Source organism: Pangasianodon hypophthalmus, chromosome 19, assembly GCF_027358585.1.
Source record: "Pangasianodon hypophthalmus isolate fPanHyp1 chromosome 19, fPanHyp1.pri, whole genome shotgun sequence".
Lineage (NCBI taxonomy): Eukaryota > Metazoa > Chordata > Actinopteri > Siluriformes > Pangasiidae > Pangasianodon > Pangasianodon hypophthalmus.
In genome coordinates, this window is record NC_069728.1 from 18,669,773 (window position 1) to 18,692,282 (window position 22,510).

Here is a 22,510-nt window from a genome sequence, read left to right on the forward strand (position 1 = left end):
ATTGCAGACTTGTTGTTGAGGTGGAGGGGTGTGTGTGTGTGTGTGTGTGTGTGTGTGTGTGTGTGTGTGTGTGTGTGTGTGTGTGTGAGAGAGAGAGAGAGAGAGAGAGAGGAGGGCAGCAATCGGTCTTAGCTTGCAGACAGCCTGTGGGAAACTCAGCTTTCCCTTCCTGTTCCTTCAAAGAATCCCTGTGCCCCAGCAAAATGGGCGGAAATATTATTGGCCTTTTTCTTTTTTTCTTTTTACTTTTTGATTTTTGGCCTGAACATTAACGACCGACGTAATTGTTTGTCCGAGGTCCGAGCCTTGGGTTTTTGCCGTCTTGCTAACGTGAGAAGAGTTTCTTCCTGCACTCTCACCTCACACAGCTATCACATCTTTCGTTTAATGTAAAGGTCGTGCACCGTGCTGAGTTCTCACACCTTCCTGACCTGCAGGTGGAGCTGTTCGCTCTGTTTTGTGCGTAGAACCACTCCATGAGGAGAACCTCAGGAAATCTCACGCCACGCTGTGTGGAATACGTGACGGCTTAATCAGAGCTTTCATGACTCACCAGCCTCACATCCGACCCTCATAAGCTGGATAAATTCCACTAAACTCCCAGGTGTTATCCATCCTTGCCCTTTGACCTCTTGGGCCTGGTCATGTGATCTGAGAGCACAATGAAACAATGGCAGTGTATTTTATGAGGGAATTTTCGGAATGCGCAAATAAAATGCTCACAAATTATTATATTGAGAACTCAAAAATTGAGAGCACAAAAATATAAATGTCATGACTCATTTAATATCTCATGGTTGTGTAAATCTCAAAAAAATATGTTTATAAATGTATGATCTAGTCATGCTTCTATTAAATAAGCTTCTCCTTGTGGCTAAAAATGTGTTAAAGTGTAACTGATTTCGCATGTTGTATGTTGATAAAAACGCCAATCAGATGTAAATTATCAAGCACTTTCACTGTATTTACATTTAGCCACGCCCACAAAACTCCATAACAGGCAAAGCTCTCAGAGCGCTGAAAACGACAGGTGAAAGAGCGCCTCCTATGTGCATGAGCATGAGCTAAATCTTCCAGTAACGCAGCTCAGCCATTGCAGCGCGTCGGCTACCATAGACGCACGCTAACACAGCCTGCTTTTATAGGGTGCCATTACTTTTGTTCTAATTGAACGGCTAGTCCTATTGGTCTTAATTTGTCTTGAATTCGCTTTCTTTCACGTCATTAGTATGAACTTAATGAAGCCACGAGAGACTAAATCGAGGTCATGAAATTGCGATGTGAGTGAGATATAATCTGTTTATCACGCTTTTATTTCACTAATTTGATTTGTCAAATTAATAAAATAATGCCAGTGTTTTTGTTAATTCAACGCACTCTTCTGTAAAGAAATCGATATGAAGGACAAGCTGACCAAACACTCGCCTGCTAGGTTTGCAGCTCAAAGTGATCCGTTCTTCACTAAAACTCACTCCTTCACATGAGCAGTGTCTCTGATTAACATGCAAAAAAGAAGCTTTGTGTGGACATTAATGATTAATTAATCAATCGTGTCATATTTATATATTTAATATCGACCTCGTATTACATCGAATTCCATAGTGTTTTTGAGTGTATTTACGGCCGAAACATACACTTCATCGTGACATTTTGTGATTACATCACACCATCAGACGATGGTGCTGGACTTAATACAGCTCCTCACTGGAGCCAAGAAAAATAAGCTTAACTTCATGATCATAATCATATTAAACTGAGACACGCCTCTGTTTTACTCAGACTCCGCCCAGTGTGCGTAACTCTCGCCTAACTTCTGAAGACCGTGGCGCAATTTCAGCATTAAACCGTCTCTGTGCACGCTTAAGTCAACTCTGAATACTCTGAATTTAGCTAATCTAATCCAACCTAACTAGTCTAATCTAACCTAGCTAATCTAATCCACCCTAGCTAGTGTAATCTAACCTAGCTAATGACAAGCCTGTTCTCTTACCCACACCCAGAGAATACTAGGAATGAAAATTCCCTTTGTATTCCTAATTACATTTTTTAATTTTTAATTCCATTCTTGCAGATAGTCTGACAAACAATATAGACATCGTCAAGCCTCTTTTTTTTTTTTCTTTAGGAATGATTGGAAAATGCCTACACATCCCAGTCGAGTTGTTTATGGTGAGGTCTTGGCGTGAGCTCTCTCACTGGGGGCCCGAGGCGATTTATAGGATGTGAGGACTGATATTTCCCCTCTGCCACGCCCCACTGGGTCAAACATTTCACAAGTTCTGTCTATTCCTTCCTCTGGTTCTGACCGTGGTGGTGGTGTTTCCTCCACATGATTGAGATGAGTGTCCAGCGCTGCCCTCCACGTCGTCCCCTCATCAGAAAACAGAGCTCACTGGTTAACATTAAACACTGTCACGGCAGAGTGAGAACCCGATTCACGTTTTCCCCTCCGAGCTCCTCCCCTCTCTCACTGCGGTGTGTTTAATGAACGTAACGTTTTCTCCTCCGAGCTCCTCCCCTCTCTCACTGCGGTGTGTTTAATGAACGTAACGTTTTCTCCTCCGAGCTCCTCCCCTCTCTCACTGCGGTGTGTTTAATGAACGTAACGTTTTCTCCTCCGAGCTCCTCCCCTCTCTCACTGCGGTGTGTTTAATGAGAGTTACGTTTTCTCCTCCGAGCTCCTCCCCTCTCACGCTGCGGTGTGTTTAATGAACGTAACGTTTTCTCCTCCGAGCTCCTCCCCTCTCTCACTGCGGTGTGTTTAATGAGAGTTACGTTTTCTCCTCCGAGCTCCTCCCCTCTCTCACTGCGGTGTGTTTAATGAACGTAACGTTTTCTCCTCCGAGCTCCTCCCCTCTCTCACTGCGGTGTGTTTAATGTGAGTCACGTTTTCTCCTCCGAGCTCCTCCCCTCTCTCACTGCGGTGTGTTTAATGAGAGTTACGTTTTCTCCTCCGAGCTCCTCCCCTCTCTCACTGCGGTGTGTTTAATGAACATAACGTTTTCTCCTCCGAGCTCCTCCCCTCTCACACTGCGGTGTGTTTAATGAATGTAACATTTTCTCCTCCAAGCTCCTCCCCTCTCTCACTGCGGTGTGTTTAATGAGATAATGTTTTCTCCTCCGAGCTCCTCCCCTCTCTCACTGCGGTGTGTTTAATGAGAGTCACGTTTTCTCCTCCGAGCTCCTCCCCTCTCACACTGCGGTGTGTTTAATGAACGTAACGTTTTCTCCTCCAAGCTCCTCCCCTCTCTCACTGCGGTGTGTTTAATGAGATAATGTTTTCTCCTCCGAGCTCCTCCCCTCTCTCACTGCGGTGTGTTTAATGAGATAATGTTTTCTCCTCCGAGCTCCTCCCCTCTCTCACTGCGGTGTGTTTAATGAGAGTCACGTTTTCTCCTCCGAGCTCCTCCCCTCTCTCACTGCGGTGTGTTTAATGAGATAATGTTTTCTCCTCCGAGCTCCTCCCCTCTCACGCTGCGGTGTGTTTAATGAACGTAACGTTTTCTCCTCCGAGCTCCTCCCCTCTCTCACTGCGGTGTGTTTAATGTGAGTCACGTTTTCTCCTCCGAGCTCCTCCCCTCTCTCACTGCGGTGTGTTTAATGTGAGTCACGTTTTCTCCTCCGAGCTCCTCCCCTCTCTCACTGCGGTGTGTTTAATGTGAGTCACGTTTTCTCCTCCGAGCTCCTCCCCTCTCTCACTGCGGTGTGTTTAATGAACATAACGTTTTCTCCTCCGAGCTCCTCCCCTCTCACACTGCGGTGTGTTTAATGAATGTAACGTTTTCTCCTCCGAGCTCCTCCCCTCTCTCACTGCGGTGTGTTTAATGAGATAATGTTTTCTCCTCCGAGCTCCTCCCCTCTCTCACTGCGGTGTGTTTAATGAACGTAACGTTTTCTCCTCCGAGCTCCTCCCCTCTCTCACTGCGGTGTGTTTAATGAGATAATGTTTTCTCCTCCGAGCTCCTCCCCTCTCTCACTGCGGTGTGTTTAATGAGATAATGTTTTCTCCTCCGAGCTCCTCCCCTCTCTCACTGCGGTGTGTTTAATGAGATAATGTTTTCTCCTCCGAGCTCCTCCCCTCTCTCACTGCGGTGTGTTTAATGAACGTAACGTTTTCTCCTCCGAGCTCCTCCCCTCTCTCACTGCGGTGTGTTTAATGAGATAATGTTTTCTCCTCCGAGCTCCTCCCCTCTCTCACTGCGGTGTGTTTAATGAGATAATGTTTTCTCCTCCGAGCTCCTCCCCTCTCTCACTGCGGTGTGTTTAATGAGATAATGTTTTCTCCTCCGAGCTCCTCCCCTCTCTCACTGCGGTGTGTTTAATGAGAGTCACGTTTTCTCCTCCGAGCTCCTCCCCTCTCTCACTGCGGTGTGTTTAATGAGAGTCACGTTTTCTCCTCCGAGCTCCTCCCCTCTCTCACTGCGGTGTGTTTAATGAGATAATGTTTTGTCCTCCGAGCTCCTCCCCTCTCACACTGCGGTGTGTTTAATGAACGTAACGTTTTCTCCTCCAAGCTCCTCCCCTCTCTCACTGCGGTGTGTTTAATGAGATAATGTTTTCTCCTCCGAGCTCCTCCCCTCTCTCACTGCGGTGTGTTTAATGAGATAATGTTTTCTCCTCCGAGCTCCTCCCCTCTCTCACTGCGGTGTGTTTAATGAGAGTCACGTTTTCTCCTTCGAGCTCCTCCCCTCATTCACTGCGGTGTGTTTAATGAACATAACGTTTTCTCCTCCAAGCTCCTCCCCTCTCTCACTGCGGTGTGTTTAATGAGATAATGTTTTCTCCTCCGAGCTCCTCCCCTCTCTCACTGCGGTGTGTTTAATGAGATAATGTTTTCTCCTCCGAGCTCCTCCCCTCTCTCACTGCGGTGTGTTTAATGTGAGTCACGTTTTCTCCTCCGAGCTCCTCCCCTCTCTCACTGCGGTGTGTTTAATGAGATAATGTTTTGTCCTCCGAGCTCCTCCCCTCTCTCACTGCGGTGTGTTTAATGAACGTAACGTTTTCTCCTCCGAGCTCCTCCCCTCTCACACTGCGGTGTGTTTAATGAACGTAACGTTTTCTCCTCCAAGCTCCTCCCCTCTCTCACTGCGGTGTGTTTAATGAGATAATGTTTTCTCCTCCGAGCTCCTCCCCTCTCTCACTGCGGTGTGTTTAATGAGATAATGTTTTCTCCTCCGAGCTCCTCCCCTCTCTCACTGCGGTGTGTTTAATGAGAGTCACGTTTTCTCCTTCGAGCTCCTCCCCTCATTCACTGCGGTGTGTTTAATGAACATAACGTTTTCTCCTCCAAGCTCCTCCCCTCTCTCACTGCGGTGTGTTTAATGAGATAATGTTTTCTCCTCCGAGCTCCTCCCCTCTCTCACTGCGGTGTGTTTAATGAGATAATGTTTTCTCCTCCGAGCTCCTCCCCTCTCTCACTGCGGTGTGTTTAATGTGAGTCACGTTTTCTCCTCCGAGCTCCTCCCCTCTCTCACTGCGGTGTGTTTAATGAACGTAACGTTTTCTCCTCCGAGCTCCTCCCCTCTCACACTGCGGTGTGTTTAATGAACGTAACGTTTTCTCCTCCGAGCTCCTCCCCTCTCTCACGGCGGTGTGTTTAATGAACGTAACGTTTTCTCCTCCGAGCTCCTCCCCTCTCACACTGCGGTGTGTTTAATGAACGTAACGTTTTTTCCCTTCTTTCTTGCTTTCTTTCTTTTCCTATACTTTTTCCATATGACTTGTTTTTGACACTATATCATTACTGCCTCTGTGATCTCTCAGATTGTAGAGTAATCTTTAACAGGAAGTGACCTCACATCTCATTCTCCACAGATTATTATAGTGTCTCTCGGATTGTACAGTAATCTTTAAAAGGAAGTGACCTCACATCTCATTCTCCACAGATTATTATAGTGTCTCTCAGATTGTACAGTAATCTTTAACAGGAAGTGACCTCATGTGGTGTTCATGTGTTTCAGACAAGGAGAGCCTGATCACGGACAGCGGGAAGCTCCACACTCTGGACCTGCTGCTGACTCAGCTGAAGTCTCAGGGCCATCGCGTCCTCATTTACTCCCAGATGACCCGCATGATCGACCTGCTGGAGGTGAGCACTCTCCCAATCCGGAGAAAACAACAACGCCAATATTATAAATATCTACCCACAGTGCACGTATACACACACACACACACACACACACACAGAGAGAGTCTGACATGATGTTCATTCTGATAGATGTTCAGAGAGAAGATTCAACATGCTGTCTTCAACAGCACAGACAAATCAGAAGAAAGAAAGAAAGACACAGACATGAAAGAAGGAAAGAAAGACACAGACATGAAAGAAAGAAAGACAGAAAGACATGAAAGAAAGACAGACAGACATAGACAAAGACATGAAAGAAAGAAAGAAAGAAAGAAAGAAAGAAAGAAAGAAAAAAAGAAATAGAAAAGAAAGACATAGGAAAGAAAGAAAGGAAGAAAGAAATAGACATGAAAGAAAGAAAGAAAGAAAGAAATAGACATCACAGAAAAAAAGAAAGCAGAGAAAGAAAGAAGTGAGAACCAAGAAAGAGAAAGGAAGGAAGCAAAAAAGAAAAAGAATAAAAGAAAAATAAACATCACAGAAAGAAAGACAAAAAGAAACACAGGTACAGTGCTGTGAAAAAGTATTTGACCCCCTTCCTGATGTCTTCTGTTTTTGCATATTTGTTTCTTAATTGTTTCAGATCTTCAGTTTTTAAATGCTCCTTTTGTTTATCAAAGGAAAAAGGTTATTACAACACTTCATATCACCCTTGTGAAAAAGTAATTGCCCCCTTAACTTGATAACTGCTCCCAAGCGGTACCGTGAGATCAGACTTTCACATCGCAGTGGAATTCTTTGCAGAATTGCTGTGGAGCATGAGCTGCCCGTTTAAGGTCCATCAGTCAGGACTTTGACTAGTCCACTCCAAAACCTTCACCTTGTTTCTTTTGAGCTGTGCAGAGGTGGACTTCCTCTTGTGCTTCAGATCGGTGTTTTGCTGCATAACCCAACTGCTCTTGAGCTTCAGATCATGGACTGATGACCAGATATACTTCTTCAGTGTTTTTTGTAGAGCAGAATTCATGGTTCTGTCAATGACGGCACTTCGTCCAGTCCCTGAAGCAGCAAAGCATCTCCACACCATCACACTACCACCACCATGTTTCATTGTTGGTATGACGTTCTTATTGTGGAATGCCATGTTAGTTTTACACCAGATGTTATGGGACACATCTTCCAGAAAGTTCCACCTTTGACTCACAAAACATTCTCCCAAAAGAAGGTGCTGTTTTGTCAAATGTGATACGAGTCTTTTTGTTCCTCTTTGTTAGCATTGGTTTTTAACTTGAAACTCTCCCATGGTATTACTTTTGGCCAGTTGTGGAATCATGAACACTGACCTTATCTGAGGCGAGTGCAGCGTGCAGTTCCTTACATGTTCATCTATCAGCAGTGAACTGCAGATTAAATGTGATATTGTTTTCAGACGTTTCTCTCTTCACCTGTAGTGTTTATTGTAGGATGTAAAGCCACAATGCCACTCTGGAGCTGTATGGGAATTGGTTGCAGCGCGTTTAGCAATTTTACTTTTGTTCAGAAATCTTTGAAGGCTGGAAGGAAGTTTCCAGGTGGTTATACACACTTCACTTCCTGTGTTTGTGGAGTAGTTGCACCATGGGAAATGTTAATCATGGGGGAAAAAAAACAGGACAGCATCCAATGATCCTGTGATCCTGCGACTTCACTGACTGTTCACTCTGATGTTGGATTTTTTTTCTCCTTTAATCACACAGTTGTAAGGATAATACTTGTAATCACACACACACACACACACACAGTGATAAACCCCAGTTCTCAGAGCTAAGACTAGCGGGCTAGTCTGCGCTGTGTGTTTGCTGAGTGATGTCGTGACCGATTTCCCAGCACTTCGTTCACTTGGCTGTGGATTTAAACGAACCAGCTGGAGTCAATTTGAATCTCAGAATCAGCTCTGGGGAACAGATTGCAATCTTTAGCTGTTTAGCGTCAACCTTGTTGGTTTTTTCCCTGTTTTGACACTGCCTAATTTGTCGTGACATCAGTAGTGGTTATGTTTGGGAGTGGAAGTTGATGTCACTATCACACGACTCGCAGTAATGGCGAGATCTTTGGGGTGTACGCTGAAATCTTACCAAGCATCTTACACCTGTTACATTACACACTCCAGCTGGAGGTAATGGAGTTTTCTAACTGTTCTAACTCATTAGCTAAGAAAGAAAGAAGAATGAATGAGAATGACAGAATGAGTGAGAAAGAAAAAAAAGTAAAAAGGAAGGAATAAATAAGAATAAGTAAGAAAGAAAAAGAGAAAGAAAGAGAAGAAAGAAACAAAGAAAAAAATAAGTAATAAAGAAGTATGAAGTAATGAGTGAGAATGAAAGAATGAATAAGTGAGTAAGAAAGAAGTGAAAGAAAGAAACAAAGAAACAGTGTTAATCACTGATCCCCCTCGAGTCATGTCCTGGATTGATTCCATGCCAGAGTGTTAAATGTCATTATGTTATTGTATGTGGTGTGATCATTGTGTTATCATCTGTGCTGTGCGGTTTGGTCATTATGTTATTGTGTGTGGTGTGTGGTGTGGTCATTACGTTATTGTATGTGGTGTGTGGTGTGGTCATTACGTTATTGTATGTGGTGTGTGGTGTGGTCATTACGTTATTGTATGTGGTGTGTGGTCATTACGTTATTGTATGTGGTGTGTGGTGTGGTCATTACGTTATTGTATGTGGTGTGGTCATTACGTTATTGTATGTGGTGTGTGGTGTGGTCATTACGTTATTGTATGTGGTGTGGTCATTACGTTATTGTATGTGGTGTGTGGTGTGGTCATTACATTATTGTCTGTGGTGTGTAGTGTGGTCATTATGTTATTGTCTGTGGTGTGTAGTGTGGTCATTACGTTATTGTATGTGGTGTGTGGTGTGGTCATTACGTTATTGTATGTGGTGTGTGGTGTGGTCATTACGTTATTGTATGTGGTGTGTGGTCATTACGTTATTGTATGTGGTGTGTAGTGTGGTCATTACGTTATTGTATGTGGTGTGTGGTGTGGTCATTACGTTATTGTATGTGGTGTGTGGTGTGGTCATTACGTTATTGTATGTGGTGTGTAGTGTGGTCATTACGTTATTGTATGTGGTGTGTGGTGTGGTCATTACGTTATTGTATGTGGTGTGTGGTGTGGTCATTACGTTATTGTCTGTGCGTGTGTGGTCATTACGTTATTGTATGTGGTGTGTGGTGTGGTCATTACGTTATTGTATGTGGTGTGTGGTGTGGTCATTACGTTATTGTATGTGGTGTGGTCATTACGTTATTGTATGTGGTGTGTGGTGTGGTCATTACGTTATTGTATGTGGTGTGGTCATTACGTTATTGTATGTGGTGTGTGGTGTGGTCATTACATTATTGTCTGTGGTGTGTAGTGTGGTCATTATGTTATTGTCTGTGGTGTGTAGTGTGGTCATTACGTTATTGTATGTGGTGTGTGGTGTGGTCATTATGTTATTGTCTGTGCGTGTGTGGTCATTACGTTATTGTATGTGGTGTGTGGTGTGGTCATTACGTTATTGTATGTGGTGTGTGGTGTGGTCATTACGTTATTGTATGTGGTGTGGTCATTACGTTATTGTATGTGGTGTGTGGTGTGGTCATTACATTATTGTCTGTGGTGTGTAGTGTGGTCATTATGTTATTGTCTGTGGTGTGTAGTGTGGTCATTACGTTATTGTATGTGGTGTGTGGTGTGGTCATTACGTTATTGTCTGTGGTGTGTGGTGTGGTCATTACGTTATTGTCTGTGGTGTGTGGTGTGGTCATTACGTTATTGTCTGTGGTGTGTGGTGTGGTCATTACGTTATTGTCTGTGGTGTGTGGTGTGGTCATTACGTTATTGTCTGTGGTGTGTGGTGTGGTCATTACGTTATTGTATGTGGTGTGTGGTGTGGTCATTACGTTATTGTCTGTGGTGTGTAGTGTGGTCATTACGTTATTGTATGTGGTGTGTGGTGTGGTCATTACGTTATTGTATGTGGTGTGTGGTGTGGTCATTATGTTATTGTCTGTGGTGTGTGGTGTGGTCATTACGTTATTGTCTGTGGTGTGTAGTGTGGTCATTACGTTATTGTCTGTGGTGTGTAGTGTGGTCATTACGTTATTGTCTGTAGTGTGGTCATTACGTTATTGTCTGTGGTGTGTGGTGTGGTCATTACGTTATTGTATGTGGTGTGTGGTGTGGTCATTACGTTATTGTCTGTGGTGTGTGGTGTGGTCATTACGTTATTGTCTGTGGTGTGTGGTGTGGTCATTACGTTATTGTCTGTGGTGTGTAGTGTGGACATTACGTTATTGTATGTGGTGTGTGGTGTGGTCATTACGTTATTGTATGTGGTGTGGTGTGGTCATTACGTTATTGTCTGTGGTGTGTAGTGTGGTCATTATGTTATTTTCTGTGCTGTGTAGCGTGGTCATTATGTTATTGTCTGTGGTGTGTGGTGTGGTCATTACGTTATTGTCTGTGGTGTGTGGTGTGGTCATTACGTTATTGTATGTGGTGTGTGGTATGGTCATTACGTTATTGTATGTGGTGTGTAGTGTGGTCATTACGTTATTGTATGTGGTGTGTGGTGTGGTCATTACGTTATTGTATGTGGTGTGTGGTGTGGTCATTACGTTATTGTATGTGGTGTGTGGTGTGGTCATTACGTTATTGTATGTGGTGTGTGGTGTGGTCATTACGTTATTGTCTGTGGTGTGTGGTGTGGTCATTATGTTATTGTCTGTGGTGTGTGGTGTGGTCATTACGTTATTGTCTGTGGTGTGTGGTGTGGTCATTACGTTATTGTATGTGGTGTGTGGTGTGGTCATTACGTTATTGTCTGTGGTGTGTAGTGTGGTCATTACGTTATTGTATGTGGTGTGTGGTGTGGTCATTACGTTATTGTATGTGGTGTGTGGTGTGGTCATTACGTTATTGTCTGTGGTGTGTGGTGTGGTCATTACGTTATTGTCTGTGGTGTGTAGTGTGGTCATTACGTTATTGTCTGTGGTGTGTAGTGTGGTCATTACGTTATTGTCTGTAGTGTGGTCATTACGTTATTGTCTGTGGTGTGTGGTGTGGTCATTACGTTATTGTATGTGGTGTGTGGTGTGGTCATTACGTTATTGTCTGTGGTGTGTGGTGTGGTCATTACGTTATTGTCTGTGGTGTGTGGTGTGGTCATTACGTTATTGTCTGTGGTGTGTAGTGTGGACATTACGTTATTGTATGTGGTGTGTGGTGTGGTCATTACGTTATTGTATGTGGTGTGGTGTGGTCATTACGTTATTGTCTGTGGTGTGTAGTGTGGTCATTATGTTATTTTCTGTGCTGTGTAGCGTGGTCATTATGTTATTGTCTGTGGTGTGTGGTGTGGTCATTACGTTATTGTCTGTGGTGTGTGGTGTGGTCATTACGTTATTGTATGTGGTGTGTGGTATGGTCATTACGTTATTGTATGTGGTGTGTAGTGTGGTCATTACGTTATTGTATGTGGTGTGTGGTGTGGTCATTATGTTATTGTATGTGGTGTGTGGTGTGGTCATTACGTTATTGTATGTGGTGTGTGGTGTGGTCATTACGTTATTGTATGTGGTGTGTAGTGTGGTCATTACGTTATTGTATGTGGTGTGTAGTGTGGTCATTACGTTATTGTATGTGGTGTGTGGTGTGGTCATTACGTTATTGTATGTGGTGTGTGGTGTGGTCATTACGTTATTGTCTGTGGTGTGTGGTGTGGTCATTACGTTATTGTATGTGGTGTGTGGTGTGGTCATTACGTTATTGTCTGTGGTGTGTAGTGTGGTCATTACGTTATTGTATGTGGTGTGTGGTGTGGTCATTACGTTATTGTATGTGGTGTGTGGTGTGGTCATTACGTTATTGTATGTGGTGTGTGGTGTGGTCATTACGTTATTGTATGTGGTGTGTGGTGTGGTCATTACGTTATTGTCTGTGGTGTGTGGTGTGGTCATTACATTATTGTCTGTGGTGTGTCGTCTGTTTAGAGCCGTCAGCAGCGTGTGAGTGGAGCCTCATCGGGTCGTTTGGGCTTTAATCTGTAGTGGACAGAACCGTAGTCTTGATCAGAGCACAATAACGTCAACACGGCGTCTTTCACAGCTCCAGGCACGGTGGAGTCACGTGTGGGAGAACTGATCGTACTCTCTCGTAATGAGCTCTGATGAGACAGAGTCAGATATGGGGTTAAATGAGGGCATGAAGATAATATTTCATTTTTAACCCTTAGTGAATAAGACTGTTGCTGTCTTCAGTAACATCACTGCCTCTCTGTTGTACAGAATGATCTTTCACACACACACACACACACACACACACACACACACACACACAAAGCGTTTAGTTTAGTTTCTGATTAAGTCTAATAACATATCCCTCTTTTCTTTTTTTCCTCAGGAGTACATGGTGTACCGAAAACACACATACATGCGACTGGACGGTTCGTCCAAGATCTCGGAGCGTCGTGACATGGTGGCGGACTTCCAGAGCCGGTGAGCTGCCAGGCAGTGGTTTCTTTCTTTCTTTCTTTCTTTCTTTTTTGAAAGAGGCTTGTTGAGGGTAAAAAGGGTGAAAAGCTCAACCTGTCTAACAGCGGGTCCCATGTTAGCGTCTGTCTCTGAGTGAAGTTTAGAAAACAAGCTGTAATTAGCGCTCAGTCTGTGAGGTGCCTTCATGTTTGACCTCCCTGCGCACCTCTGGTTCACATTATCTCCTCTCACTGCCATCTGCTTTGCATTTCGTACGGAGGGTGTGTGGGATATTGAAGTGTCAGATTTTTTTTTTTCCTCTTTCTCACTCATTTCTCTCTCTCTCTCTCTTTTTCTCTTCTGCTTGCAGGACGGATATATTTGTGTTTCTCCTCAGCACTAGAGCAGGGGGTCTGGGGATAAATCTGACCGCTGCAGACACGGTGAGACGCTCTAACACACTCTCTCTCATTACGGCTTCACTCAGTGACGGGTTCTCTGTCGGGTGAGATCACTGTTCTGCTGGAACGTCACGATCTGGCACATCACGCTTCTGAGAACATCATGTTCTCCTGATAATAACAAAACATCTTCATTAACCTTTTTAACTACAGTGATCGTGAGGAATGTAAATCTGGACTCACAGGAGTTAACAAGTTTTCCTTAGCTTTGCCCACTTTTGAACTTTTCCACATTTTACAGGTTTTTTTGTTTTTTTTTTAATAAAAAACCCCCCAGCGAATATCCCCTGACCACCACCATGCCATTTACAGAGGTATAAAGTGACATATTACAGGATGTTGTGAGGCTGTGTACTTTAACCCCTACCCAAGAAAACAGAGACAAAGACAAAAAACAGTATAGCAACAATGAAAAGAAAAAAAAACAGTAACAACAATGACAACAACTGCAACAGAAGATAAAAGAAATAAATAATAAAGCATAGAGGGAAAAAGGTCATTAACAACAATGACAACTGAACCAGAAGTAAAGAAAGTAAAGAGGGGAAAAAAAGAAATACATAACAACAACGTCAACAACTACAACAGAAGCGAAGAAAGAAAAATGAAATGATTAAAACTTAGAGGGGAAAAAGAGGTACAATAACAATAAAAACTACAACAGAAGAAAAGAAAAAAGAAAATAAATAATAAAACATAAAGAGGAAAAAAGACAATAATAAGACAACCATGACAAAAACTACAACAGAAAAAAGAAAAATAATCATAAAACAGAGGGAAAGAGGACAGTAACATCAATCACAATTACAACAGAAGAAAAGGAAAAAAGAACAAACAATATAAAATAAATAATAAAATAGAGAGGGAAAGGGACAATAACAAAAAGAAAAATAATAAAACAGAGGAAAAATGGGACAGATTTTTTTTTTATATTATAATTTTCTTTTAAAAGTGTAATATTATATGCAGTAATTTGCATATTACCAAAATAATCACTCGTCAACCGACTGATTTGATTTAATTTTCTCCCATTTTTTTCTGCCGAATAATTAATTAACTTACTGTTATTTAATGAACAGCATAACAAGGTTGAAAGCAGAACGGACCTTCGTTATGACAAAACACCAAAAAAAGCCTGTTAGTTGTGCAAACTTTTGCACTTTACCATTTGAAGTGGTATTTCAAAAGCGTTAAATTGAACTCGTTGATACTGATTAATATCCGTTCCCTGGGTAGAAGGAGAATTTGTATAAGGGGTGTGTTTACGACATGTGTGTGTGTGATGAGTGTGTGTTCTCTGTTCCTCTGCAGGTGATTTTCTACGACAGTGACTGGAACCCCACGGTGGATCAGCAGGCCATGGACCGAGCTCACAGACTGGGCCAGACCAAGCAGGTCACAGTTTACCGCCTCATATGTAAAGGCACGATAGAGGAGCGAATCCTACAGCGGGCCAAGGAGAAGAGCGAGGTATGAAGAGCGACTTTATCTCCATCCACACACACACACACACACACACACACACACACACACACACACAGAGCCGCGGTCATTGTGGTTTTCTCACCTATTACTTAAAGCTGCAGGGGAATCAGAATCAGAATGAACTTTATTGCCAGGTATGATTACACCTACGAGGAATTTGTTTTAATGACAGAAGCTCCACAGTGCAACAGAATGACAGTGACAAGATACAGACAGTAAAAAAAATAATATACAAATATACAGATCAGTAATGTTTCCACTTTTATAAAAACAGAATGAAGTCGTTGTTCGTCCTCTTTCGGCTGCTCCCGTTCGGAGTCACCACAGAGGATCACTGGTCCGCGTATATTTGATTTTGGCCCAGTTTTTACGCACTTCCTGACGCAACCCTCCCCAATTTCATCCCGGCTTGGGACCGGAACTGAGAGCGCACTGCTGCGCTAAACCTCAGCGGCTGGGGCTGGAACCGAACCCGGGCCGCAGCGGTGTGATCGCTGTGGCCTAACCTCTAGTCCTCCTGGGACCCGAAAACGAAATGAAGTGCTGGTAAAAAATTAGCCGTTTATTATTGTTAGTGAGTAAATATAAGATTTACGACATGTTGATCAGTAATTTCATCGTACAGACCCAACACTCATCTATAAAATATTGTAAATATAATTTTTTTGTCATTATTATACTCTCTACCTGGCTGCTACCCCTGTATAGTATAAGCTTATCTGCTGAATACTGTGTCATAGCATGTTATGTTTACATTCACAGCAACTTATTATATTGTTCTTTTGCACTACTGTTATATCTGATTCACTTTCTTACTAGAACCGTGTGCTAGTCGGCGCTGCACTGTCTCTTACTGTGCCTAGTGTACTGTCTTGTGCTGTTTGCACACGTTTGCACACGTTTGCACGTGCACTTTATGTAGTAATGTGTAGTCTCTTGTAGTTCTGTGTTGTTTTATGTAGCACTTCGGTCCTGGAGGAACGTTGTTTCATTTCACTGTGTACTGACCAGGTGTATATGGTTGAAATGACAGTAAAGCCACTTGACTTGACTTGACTTCACTCACACACACCCTGTGCCTTTTATCTCCTATAAAATAAACAAACTGAAAACTCGGGGTTAGTCGTAATCCTGTTTAAAGCCTGTTTAAAGCACCTATGCGGTGATTCTGAGTCTAATCACGCTCTCGTGTGTCCCGTGTCTCAGATTCAGAGGATGGTGATTTCAGGAGGGAATTTCAAACCCGACACCCTGAAGCCTAAAGAGGTGGTCAGTCTGCTGCTGGACGACGAGGAGCTGGAGAAAAAACGTGAGTTGGGTTTTCACATGTGCGATTCGGCATCCTCAGAAATACATCCTCGTCCGATCAACGTTCACCAAATCTGTGTATTCAGAAATTCAATCGAAAGATAAGCTGCTGATAAAATGTGCTAATGACTTAATTCTCTGTTAGCAAGCTAAAAATCTGACGCAGTAACCATGTCTCTTTCCCAGTAGCAGTGAATATTTATTTTGTATATTTTTTTGTAGATAAATTGTTGTATTTTATATGTATTAATTTGTATATAAATATTTATTTGTTTGTTCTACATAATTTAGAAAATGTAGTTTGTGATAAAGAGTTTCAGAATATACCTTTCAGATAAATGCTGATAAATGAACACGTTCTTTATTGAGGAGTTGTCGATGTTTTGCTGATCACTAAACTTTATTTATTTATTTATTTATTTATTTATTTATTTATTTATTTATTTACTGCTCATGCTAGGGGTGTAACGATACACTCCAGTCACGATTCGATTCGACTCACGATACTGGCTTCACGATTCCATTCAATTCGATACTCAGAATATTTTTTGGACAAAATTTGTGACTCCTGTTTCATTTCTGAATCATAAACGATCCACGACATTATAACTGTCTTTATAAAATGAAATCAATCAAAAATGCCTATGAACAGAAGAGGTTTAATATTGTAAACAACTACAGTATTGTAAATATTGTACTATAGGTTCACTGTATCTTAAAAATGTTTAAATTCTCCCCAAATATTAGATTGAATAAACGATTAGTCCTTCATGTTTGTGTTTGCGTGCAGTGCGTTTAAGGCAGGAGGAGAAGAGGCAGCTGGAGGAGAGCAGCAAGGTGAAGGACCGTAAGAGGAAGAGAGAAAAATACGCCGAGAAGGTAATTCAGCCCAGAGTATCATTTACATATTATATAACGTACATATCGTGTATACCTCTCAGATTTCATCAAGCCTTTAAATACAGTTATAGGCCTTCTCTGATTCTGGGTCACGACCCCGTGTTTTGTTTGCGTACAGAGGAAAAAGGAGGAGGACGCAGAGACGAAGAAGAAGAAAGAAGGCGTGAACTTGGTGATCCCGTACGCCCCCTCGGCGGACAACTCCAACCTGTCGGCGGACGGAGAGGACTCGTTCATCAGCGTGGACATGGAGTCGGCCATGCCCAGCCCCTTCAGCGAGGTGAGTGAACATACAGAGTTCACTTACTCCCACATTTATTCTTTTATACTGTTAATTCATCTCGACGTTGCTTAATTAGACTTCATCATAAGATTACAGATTACATCCACATTTAAAACTTTTGTTCTTGTTATGAATATTAAAGATTTCGTGTAATAGTTATTTAGAGTTGTGTATCTTCCACATAACTATTGATGCTGAATCTACGTTCATTAATAACCTTAATTCTCAAGGGAGACAGTGTGTTTGGATTTATTTATTAAACGCTATTTAACGATTTACATTTTATTATTTATTAACATATTATTATTTAACTGGAAATCTTCTGGGAGATTTTCCTGCTTGAATGTCAAATACTCTGGAGAACCATTAAAGGTTTTGTGCGTTACGCCGTAAAGACGTGAGAAGGCTGAAAAAAGAAAGATGAGGGAGTTAAACGAGTGCAGAATGAAGAGCAGGTCATTTTTATCACGAATAAAAAAAAGTTAAAAAGTTTGTTATTTTTGCGATACGTAGCTGAAAAGTCACCAGAAAGCTGACATGCTGATGTGTTTTTACGCAGATCTCTCTGAGCAGCGAGCTGCAGCCGGGCTCTCTGCCAGCCGATGAGAGCAGCAGCGACATGCTGGTGATCGTGGATGAACCGCTGCCCACCAACTCGCCCGCCTCAGGCACCGGCTCTGTCTCGGACAACATGAACGGTGGGGAGAAAGATAAATATAAATAAATATTATATAAAAATCTATGAATATCTAGATACAAAACATAAAAATGGAGATTAAAAATTCAAAATGTGTGTTAAGGTAAGGTGACTTGTGACCAGGTACGGTGACCCATACTTGGAATTTGTGCTCTGCATTTAACCCATCCAAGTGCACACACACACCGTGAACAAACACACACACACACACACACACCCGGAGCAGTGGGCAGCCTTTTTTGCTGCGGCGCCCGGGGAGCAGTTGGGGGTTCGGTGCCTTGCTCAAGGGTCTCACCTCAGTCGTGGTATTCAGGGTGGGAGAGAGCGCTGGTCATTCACTCCCCCCACCTACAATCCCTGCCGGACCCGAGACTCGAACCCACAACCTTCAGGTTCACCTTCAGGTTGCAAGTCCGACTAGCCCCCCATTAGCCCACGACTGCCCCCGTTAGGCCACGACTAGCCCCCCGTTAGGCCACGACTAGCCCCCCGTTAGGCCCACGACTAGCCCCCCGTTAGGCCACGACTAGCCCCCCGTTAGGCCCACGACTAGCCCCCCGTTAGGCCACGACTAGCCCCCCGTTAGGCCACGACTAGCCCCCCGTTAGGCCACGACTAGCCCCCCGTTAGGCCCACGACTAGCCCCCGTTAGGCCACGACTAGCCCCCCGTTAGGCCCACGACTAGCCCCCGTTAGGCCACGACTAGCCCCCCGTTAGGCCCACGACTAGCCCCCGTTAGGCCACGACTAGCCCCCCGTTAGGCCCACGACTAGCCCCCCGTTAGGCCCACGACTAGCCCCCGTTAGGCCACGACTAGCCCCCCGTTAGGCCACGACTAGCCCCCCGTTAGGCCCACGACTAGCCCCCGTTAGGCCACGACTAGCCCCCCGTTAGGCCACGACTAGCCCCCCGTTAGGCCACGACTAGCCCCCCGTTAGGCCACGACTGCCCCCGTTAGGCCACGACTAGCCCCCCGTTAGCCCACGACTAGCCCCCCGTTAGGAAATAATTAGGAAAGTGATCTGCATGTCGACTGAACTATATTAATCATGCAACTTTAGATAATTTTAAAAAATCACCCTAAATGTTATGAAATGCAAAAATTGTCAACGCAATGGTTTTGACTCGTTTATTTTTGCCTAATGTTGCCTAGTGTTGAACACCAGACAGGCATGGGTTATTACATCATAAGATACAACAGCCTATCAGGTTCAATATGCAAATTTCCTCTGTTAATCCATCTGATCTATCTAATTCTCCTATTCCTAGAGTCTGGGCACTTTTTTTGTCATTAATGTTTTGATCTTATATTAACTATTTACTATTTAATCTGGATCAAATTATGGATTTTTGGGTGACATTAATGAATCGCCTGTTCCTTGAGTTTGTGTTCGAGTGTAAATCGATACTTAAGCTCCATTTTCTCTTTTGTTGTCAGACTGCATATAATTAATCAAACCAAAAAAAAAAAAAAAAATGTTGCCTGGAAAGTCGTTGATTTGTCAGAAACACAATGACAGAAAAATTTAATCACAAAAATCACAGAGAACACGGAGCCAGCACTCAAGAAATGATTCGATAATGATGTAAATAACTAGTTTATAACATTTTGTGTTTCACTTTCCAGCATTTACTTTGTCTTTTTGTTTGTTTTTTCGATTCTCATTCTGTGCAGCATTTCTGCAGAGCTACAGCTCGGTGCTTTGGCTCAGTTAATCAGCTCACATCTACAAAAAAAAAAAAGCGCTGCATCCCAAAACACACGCGTGTTTGATTCACTTCCAGCAGTCGAGTCGATTCAGAGTCGATTCACTTTATCACTAGAGTTCTCTTGGACCTGAACGAAAGCATCTTACACTTTTCATTCTCTTATCCTCTAATGAATTGGATAAGCAGGAGGCCAAGATGTATTTTTCTCCCCCATAAACTCCATCATGATTCTTTTTTTCCTGTGTTTCATCAGCAAATTCCTCCACCGCAGCCCTCAGCAGCGTGGTGTTTAGCTTTGCTCCTCTCTCAGGACACGGGCTCGGAGCCAGATACTAAAAGACCGGGCCGTGTGGAGCCGTTGTGTTTATGTAGGACTCGCATACGGCTGTGTAGTGCTTCCAGGATGGAGAAAGAGGTTACAGCAGATACACACACAGCTGAGTGAAGACTGACACGAGCTGTAACTCCTGAATTCCTCGTGCTCGTGTCCCAGACAAAACAAATTAAACTGAGAGAAGGACCCACTCAGCACATTAAGAAATGAATAATGTAAATGATGACTGATCAGAGGTTTTTTTTTTTTTCTTCTAAAAGCCACAATATGCAATAAATTTATTTTAGGTTAATAGAGCAGAGGTTGGTTTACTGTGCATTTTCTCTACATATAAAAGAACTGATGTGTTTATTTTAGCACAAAAAAATGACCAACCAGAATTTTTATGGAAAGCAATTTCCATTTTGAAATCCACAGTGAATTTATTTTACACTTTGAGGTAAAAACCTTCATAAACTGCATGTTCATTAAGGCATTTTTTCAGTATTTATTTATTTTTTCATTACGAAAATGAACTGTTTGTCGACTGAACATTATTGATCAGGTCATTAAAGTCACGCTAAGCTTCAAAATCAGGGCCTTAAAACAGTATCGGAAAAGTTATTGTAGAACATATGACAAGTACGTCTTATTGCAGCATAAGATACAACAGCCTATCAGGTTCAATATGCAAATTAGTTTAGTTCATACATTTGTTTATTCAAATTTGCATATCCCTTGAATCTGGGTAAAAGCACAGACACTTCTCTTCCTTTTCCTGTTGTTTAATACCATGTTTTGTGGAACAATTCTGAGTTTTCCGCATGATTGATTTTATATTCAAAATTTATTATTTATTTATTATAGTTCTGCTTTAAAAAAACAAAAACAAGAAAGCTAACTTTTTTTTTTTTTTTAGTTTTAAGATCTGATGTTCCAGCTGATGTCAGTCTGCGTTTGTCCTGCAGGTGTCTCTTCTCTAGACGTGTCGAGTCCAGGCAGAGGCAGAGCCGCTCGGAGCCGAGGGCGACCCAAAGGCTCGGGAACCGGCGGGAAGTGCGCGAGCAGGAAGGGTCGAGGGAGGAAGTCGACGGCCGGCAGTGCAGCAGCGATGGCTGGAGCGATGGCAGGGGCAGCGGCCGCTTCGGCTGCAGCGTATGCGGCGTACGGCTACAGCGTGTCTAAAGGTGGGTTCCTCAAGAAGGACAAGAAAAATCGACAGCCAGTTAGTTTGCTAGAAAGCTAGCTAGACAAAAAAAAAACTCATGTTAGCGAGAAAGCGTAAACTTAAAGTTACAGCTTTACCTCTGACACTAGAGACTCTTCTGTAAATGTTAAATAAACGTATCCTTATCACCATATCAACAATTATACGTTTTTTTAATCTGCTTATGTGTGAAAGAACTTTTACTATAGAAACGATAATCCTGTGATTTGTACTGATTAATCAACGTCGAATCCAGAATTCAACAGGTATAAAGACGTTACTCCGTCGCGCTCAAATTACAGTTACGTTGAATTAATGGTCATGTGACTTCTGATTTGCTTTTCGATTTTGATTCTTTTTAATCTCGTCCCTCAGGTATTGCTGCTGCCGCTTCTGGCTCCTTGCAGCCGGCGATTGCGCGATCTTCGGCCTCGGCAGCGTTCATCCCCGTGAGCACGACCTCCCCCCAGGCTAAGGGCTCGTCTCTGGGCTCGGGCGCTCAGCTCCTTCCACACGGCAGCTCGCACGTCCTTCACGCTCCCTCCAAGAGAGGCAAAGCTCCAAGCGGCCATGCTGGCGGACGGTAGCAGTAGCACCGTGTGGAGGTTATCGTTCTAGTTCGGCCAGTAATTTTAGTCTTGGGCTGTGAGGTTTTCCATGGTTTATGATGTCTACCTATGCGGAAAAAAATCATTTCACCAGGCCTGTAGTCACTGTGAAGTAGGATCATTTGGGTTTTTCGGCTAAAATGCAAATCTGATTGTCGATTAATATGAACGAGATACCGATAGCGCGACTGTAATTCCACGCATCGCTCCTAGTTTTGCACTTATCCTTCACCAGTTACTCATTTTTTTTGGGGCCACCAGCATGAAATATATCCTTTTTTTCCCTGTTTGCAAGAACATTTAGCACAAATATACAACACAGGAACAATAAATTAAACCTCAAACATCATCTCTACTCAAACACACCAGATTGTGAAAGATCAACCATTTAAAATGCCAAACTTCTCTTTATACAGCTGTTTGCTTTGAGGAAGAATCCGCTTCAGCTACAGATACTTAATATATAAATATTCCGACCTGTGAGGAGAAAATGAGTTTTTTTGTTTTTTTTTGAATGAAAGTGTAAATGTGATGCTGCTTTCAAAAAATGGGGAAAAAAAGAAAAAAAATTCACTACTCCACTAAATGTGGAATATTTCTGACTTGGAAAATTCTTCGATGGATGTAAAATGTATCATAGCTTAAGTTAAAAAAAAAATGTGTTAATTTATGAAGATTTGTGCTAACTGTAAATTGTAATGGAGCTGTTTATTTTTAAACGTATTGAAATCGCATCGTTTTTGTGGCACCAGTGTTTTTTTCGGGGGGGGAGTTTATTTTGTGTCTAAAGCGTGATTATTTGTCCGGTGTTTGTAAATACCACAGCGGATCTCGCTCCTTTCAACGTTCTCCATATTTCCCATGATGCTCGTCTATTTTTATAGGTCACCGTGTACATACGAGAGAAAGAAAAGTGTTGTTTTACTAACGTGGAGTAAATCCGAAATAATAATAATAAAA

General features: G+C 42.7%; 1 protein-coding gene across 1 annotated transcript in view; it reads left to right on the forward strand.

The window, feature by feature from the left end:
* Positions 1-21,768, forward strand: part of ino80 (INO80 complex ATPase subunit) — a 62,234-nt gene extending 40,466 nt beyond the window's left edge. The window contains exons 27-36 of the mRNA XM_053242056.1: positions 5,961-6,088; positions 12,507-12,601; positions 12,948-13,020; positions 14,350-14,508; positions 15,730-15,832; positions 16,622-16,710; positions 16,850-17,011; positions 17,574-17,712; positions 20,704-20,922; positions 21,318-21,768. Coding sequence (XP_053098031.1) covers positions 5,961-6,088; positions 12,507-12,601; positions 12,948-13,020; positions 14,350-14,508; positions 15,730-15,832; positions 16,622-16,710; positions 16,850-17,011; positions 17,574-17,712; positions 20,704-20,922; positions 21,318-21,529 — 1,379 coding nt within the window. The 3' untranslated portion in view covers positions 21,530-21,768. The remainder of the gene's footprint in view (positions 1-5,960; positions 6,089-12,506; positions 12,602-12,947; positions 13,021-14,349; positions 14,509-15,729; positions 15,833-16,621; positions 16,711-16,849; positions 17,012-17,573; positions 17,713-20,703; positions 20,923-21,317) is intronic.
* The last annotated feature ends 742 nt before the right edge of the window (positions 21,769-22,510 follow it).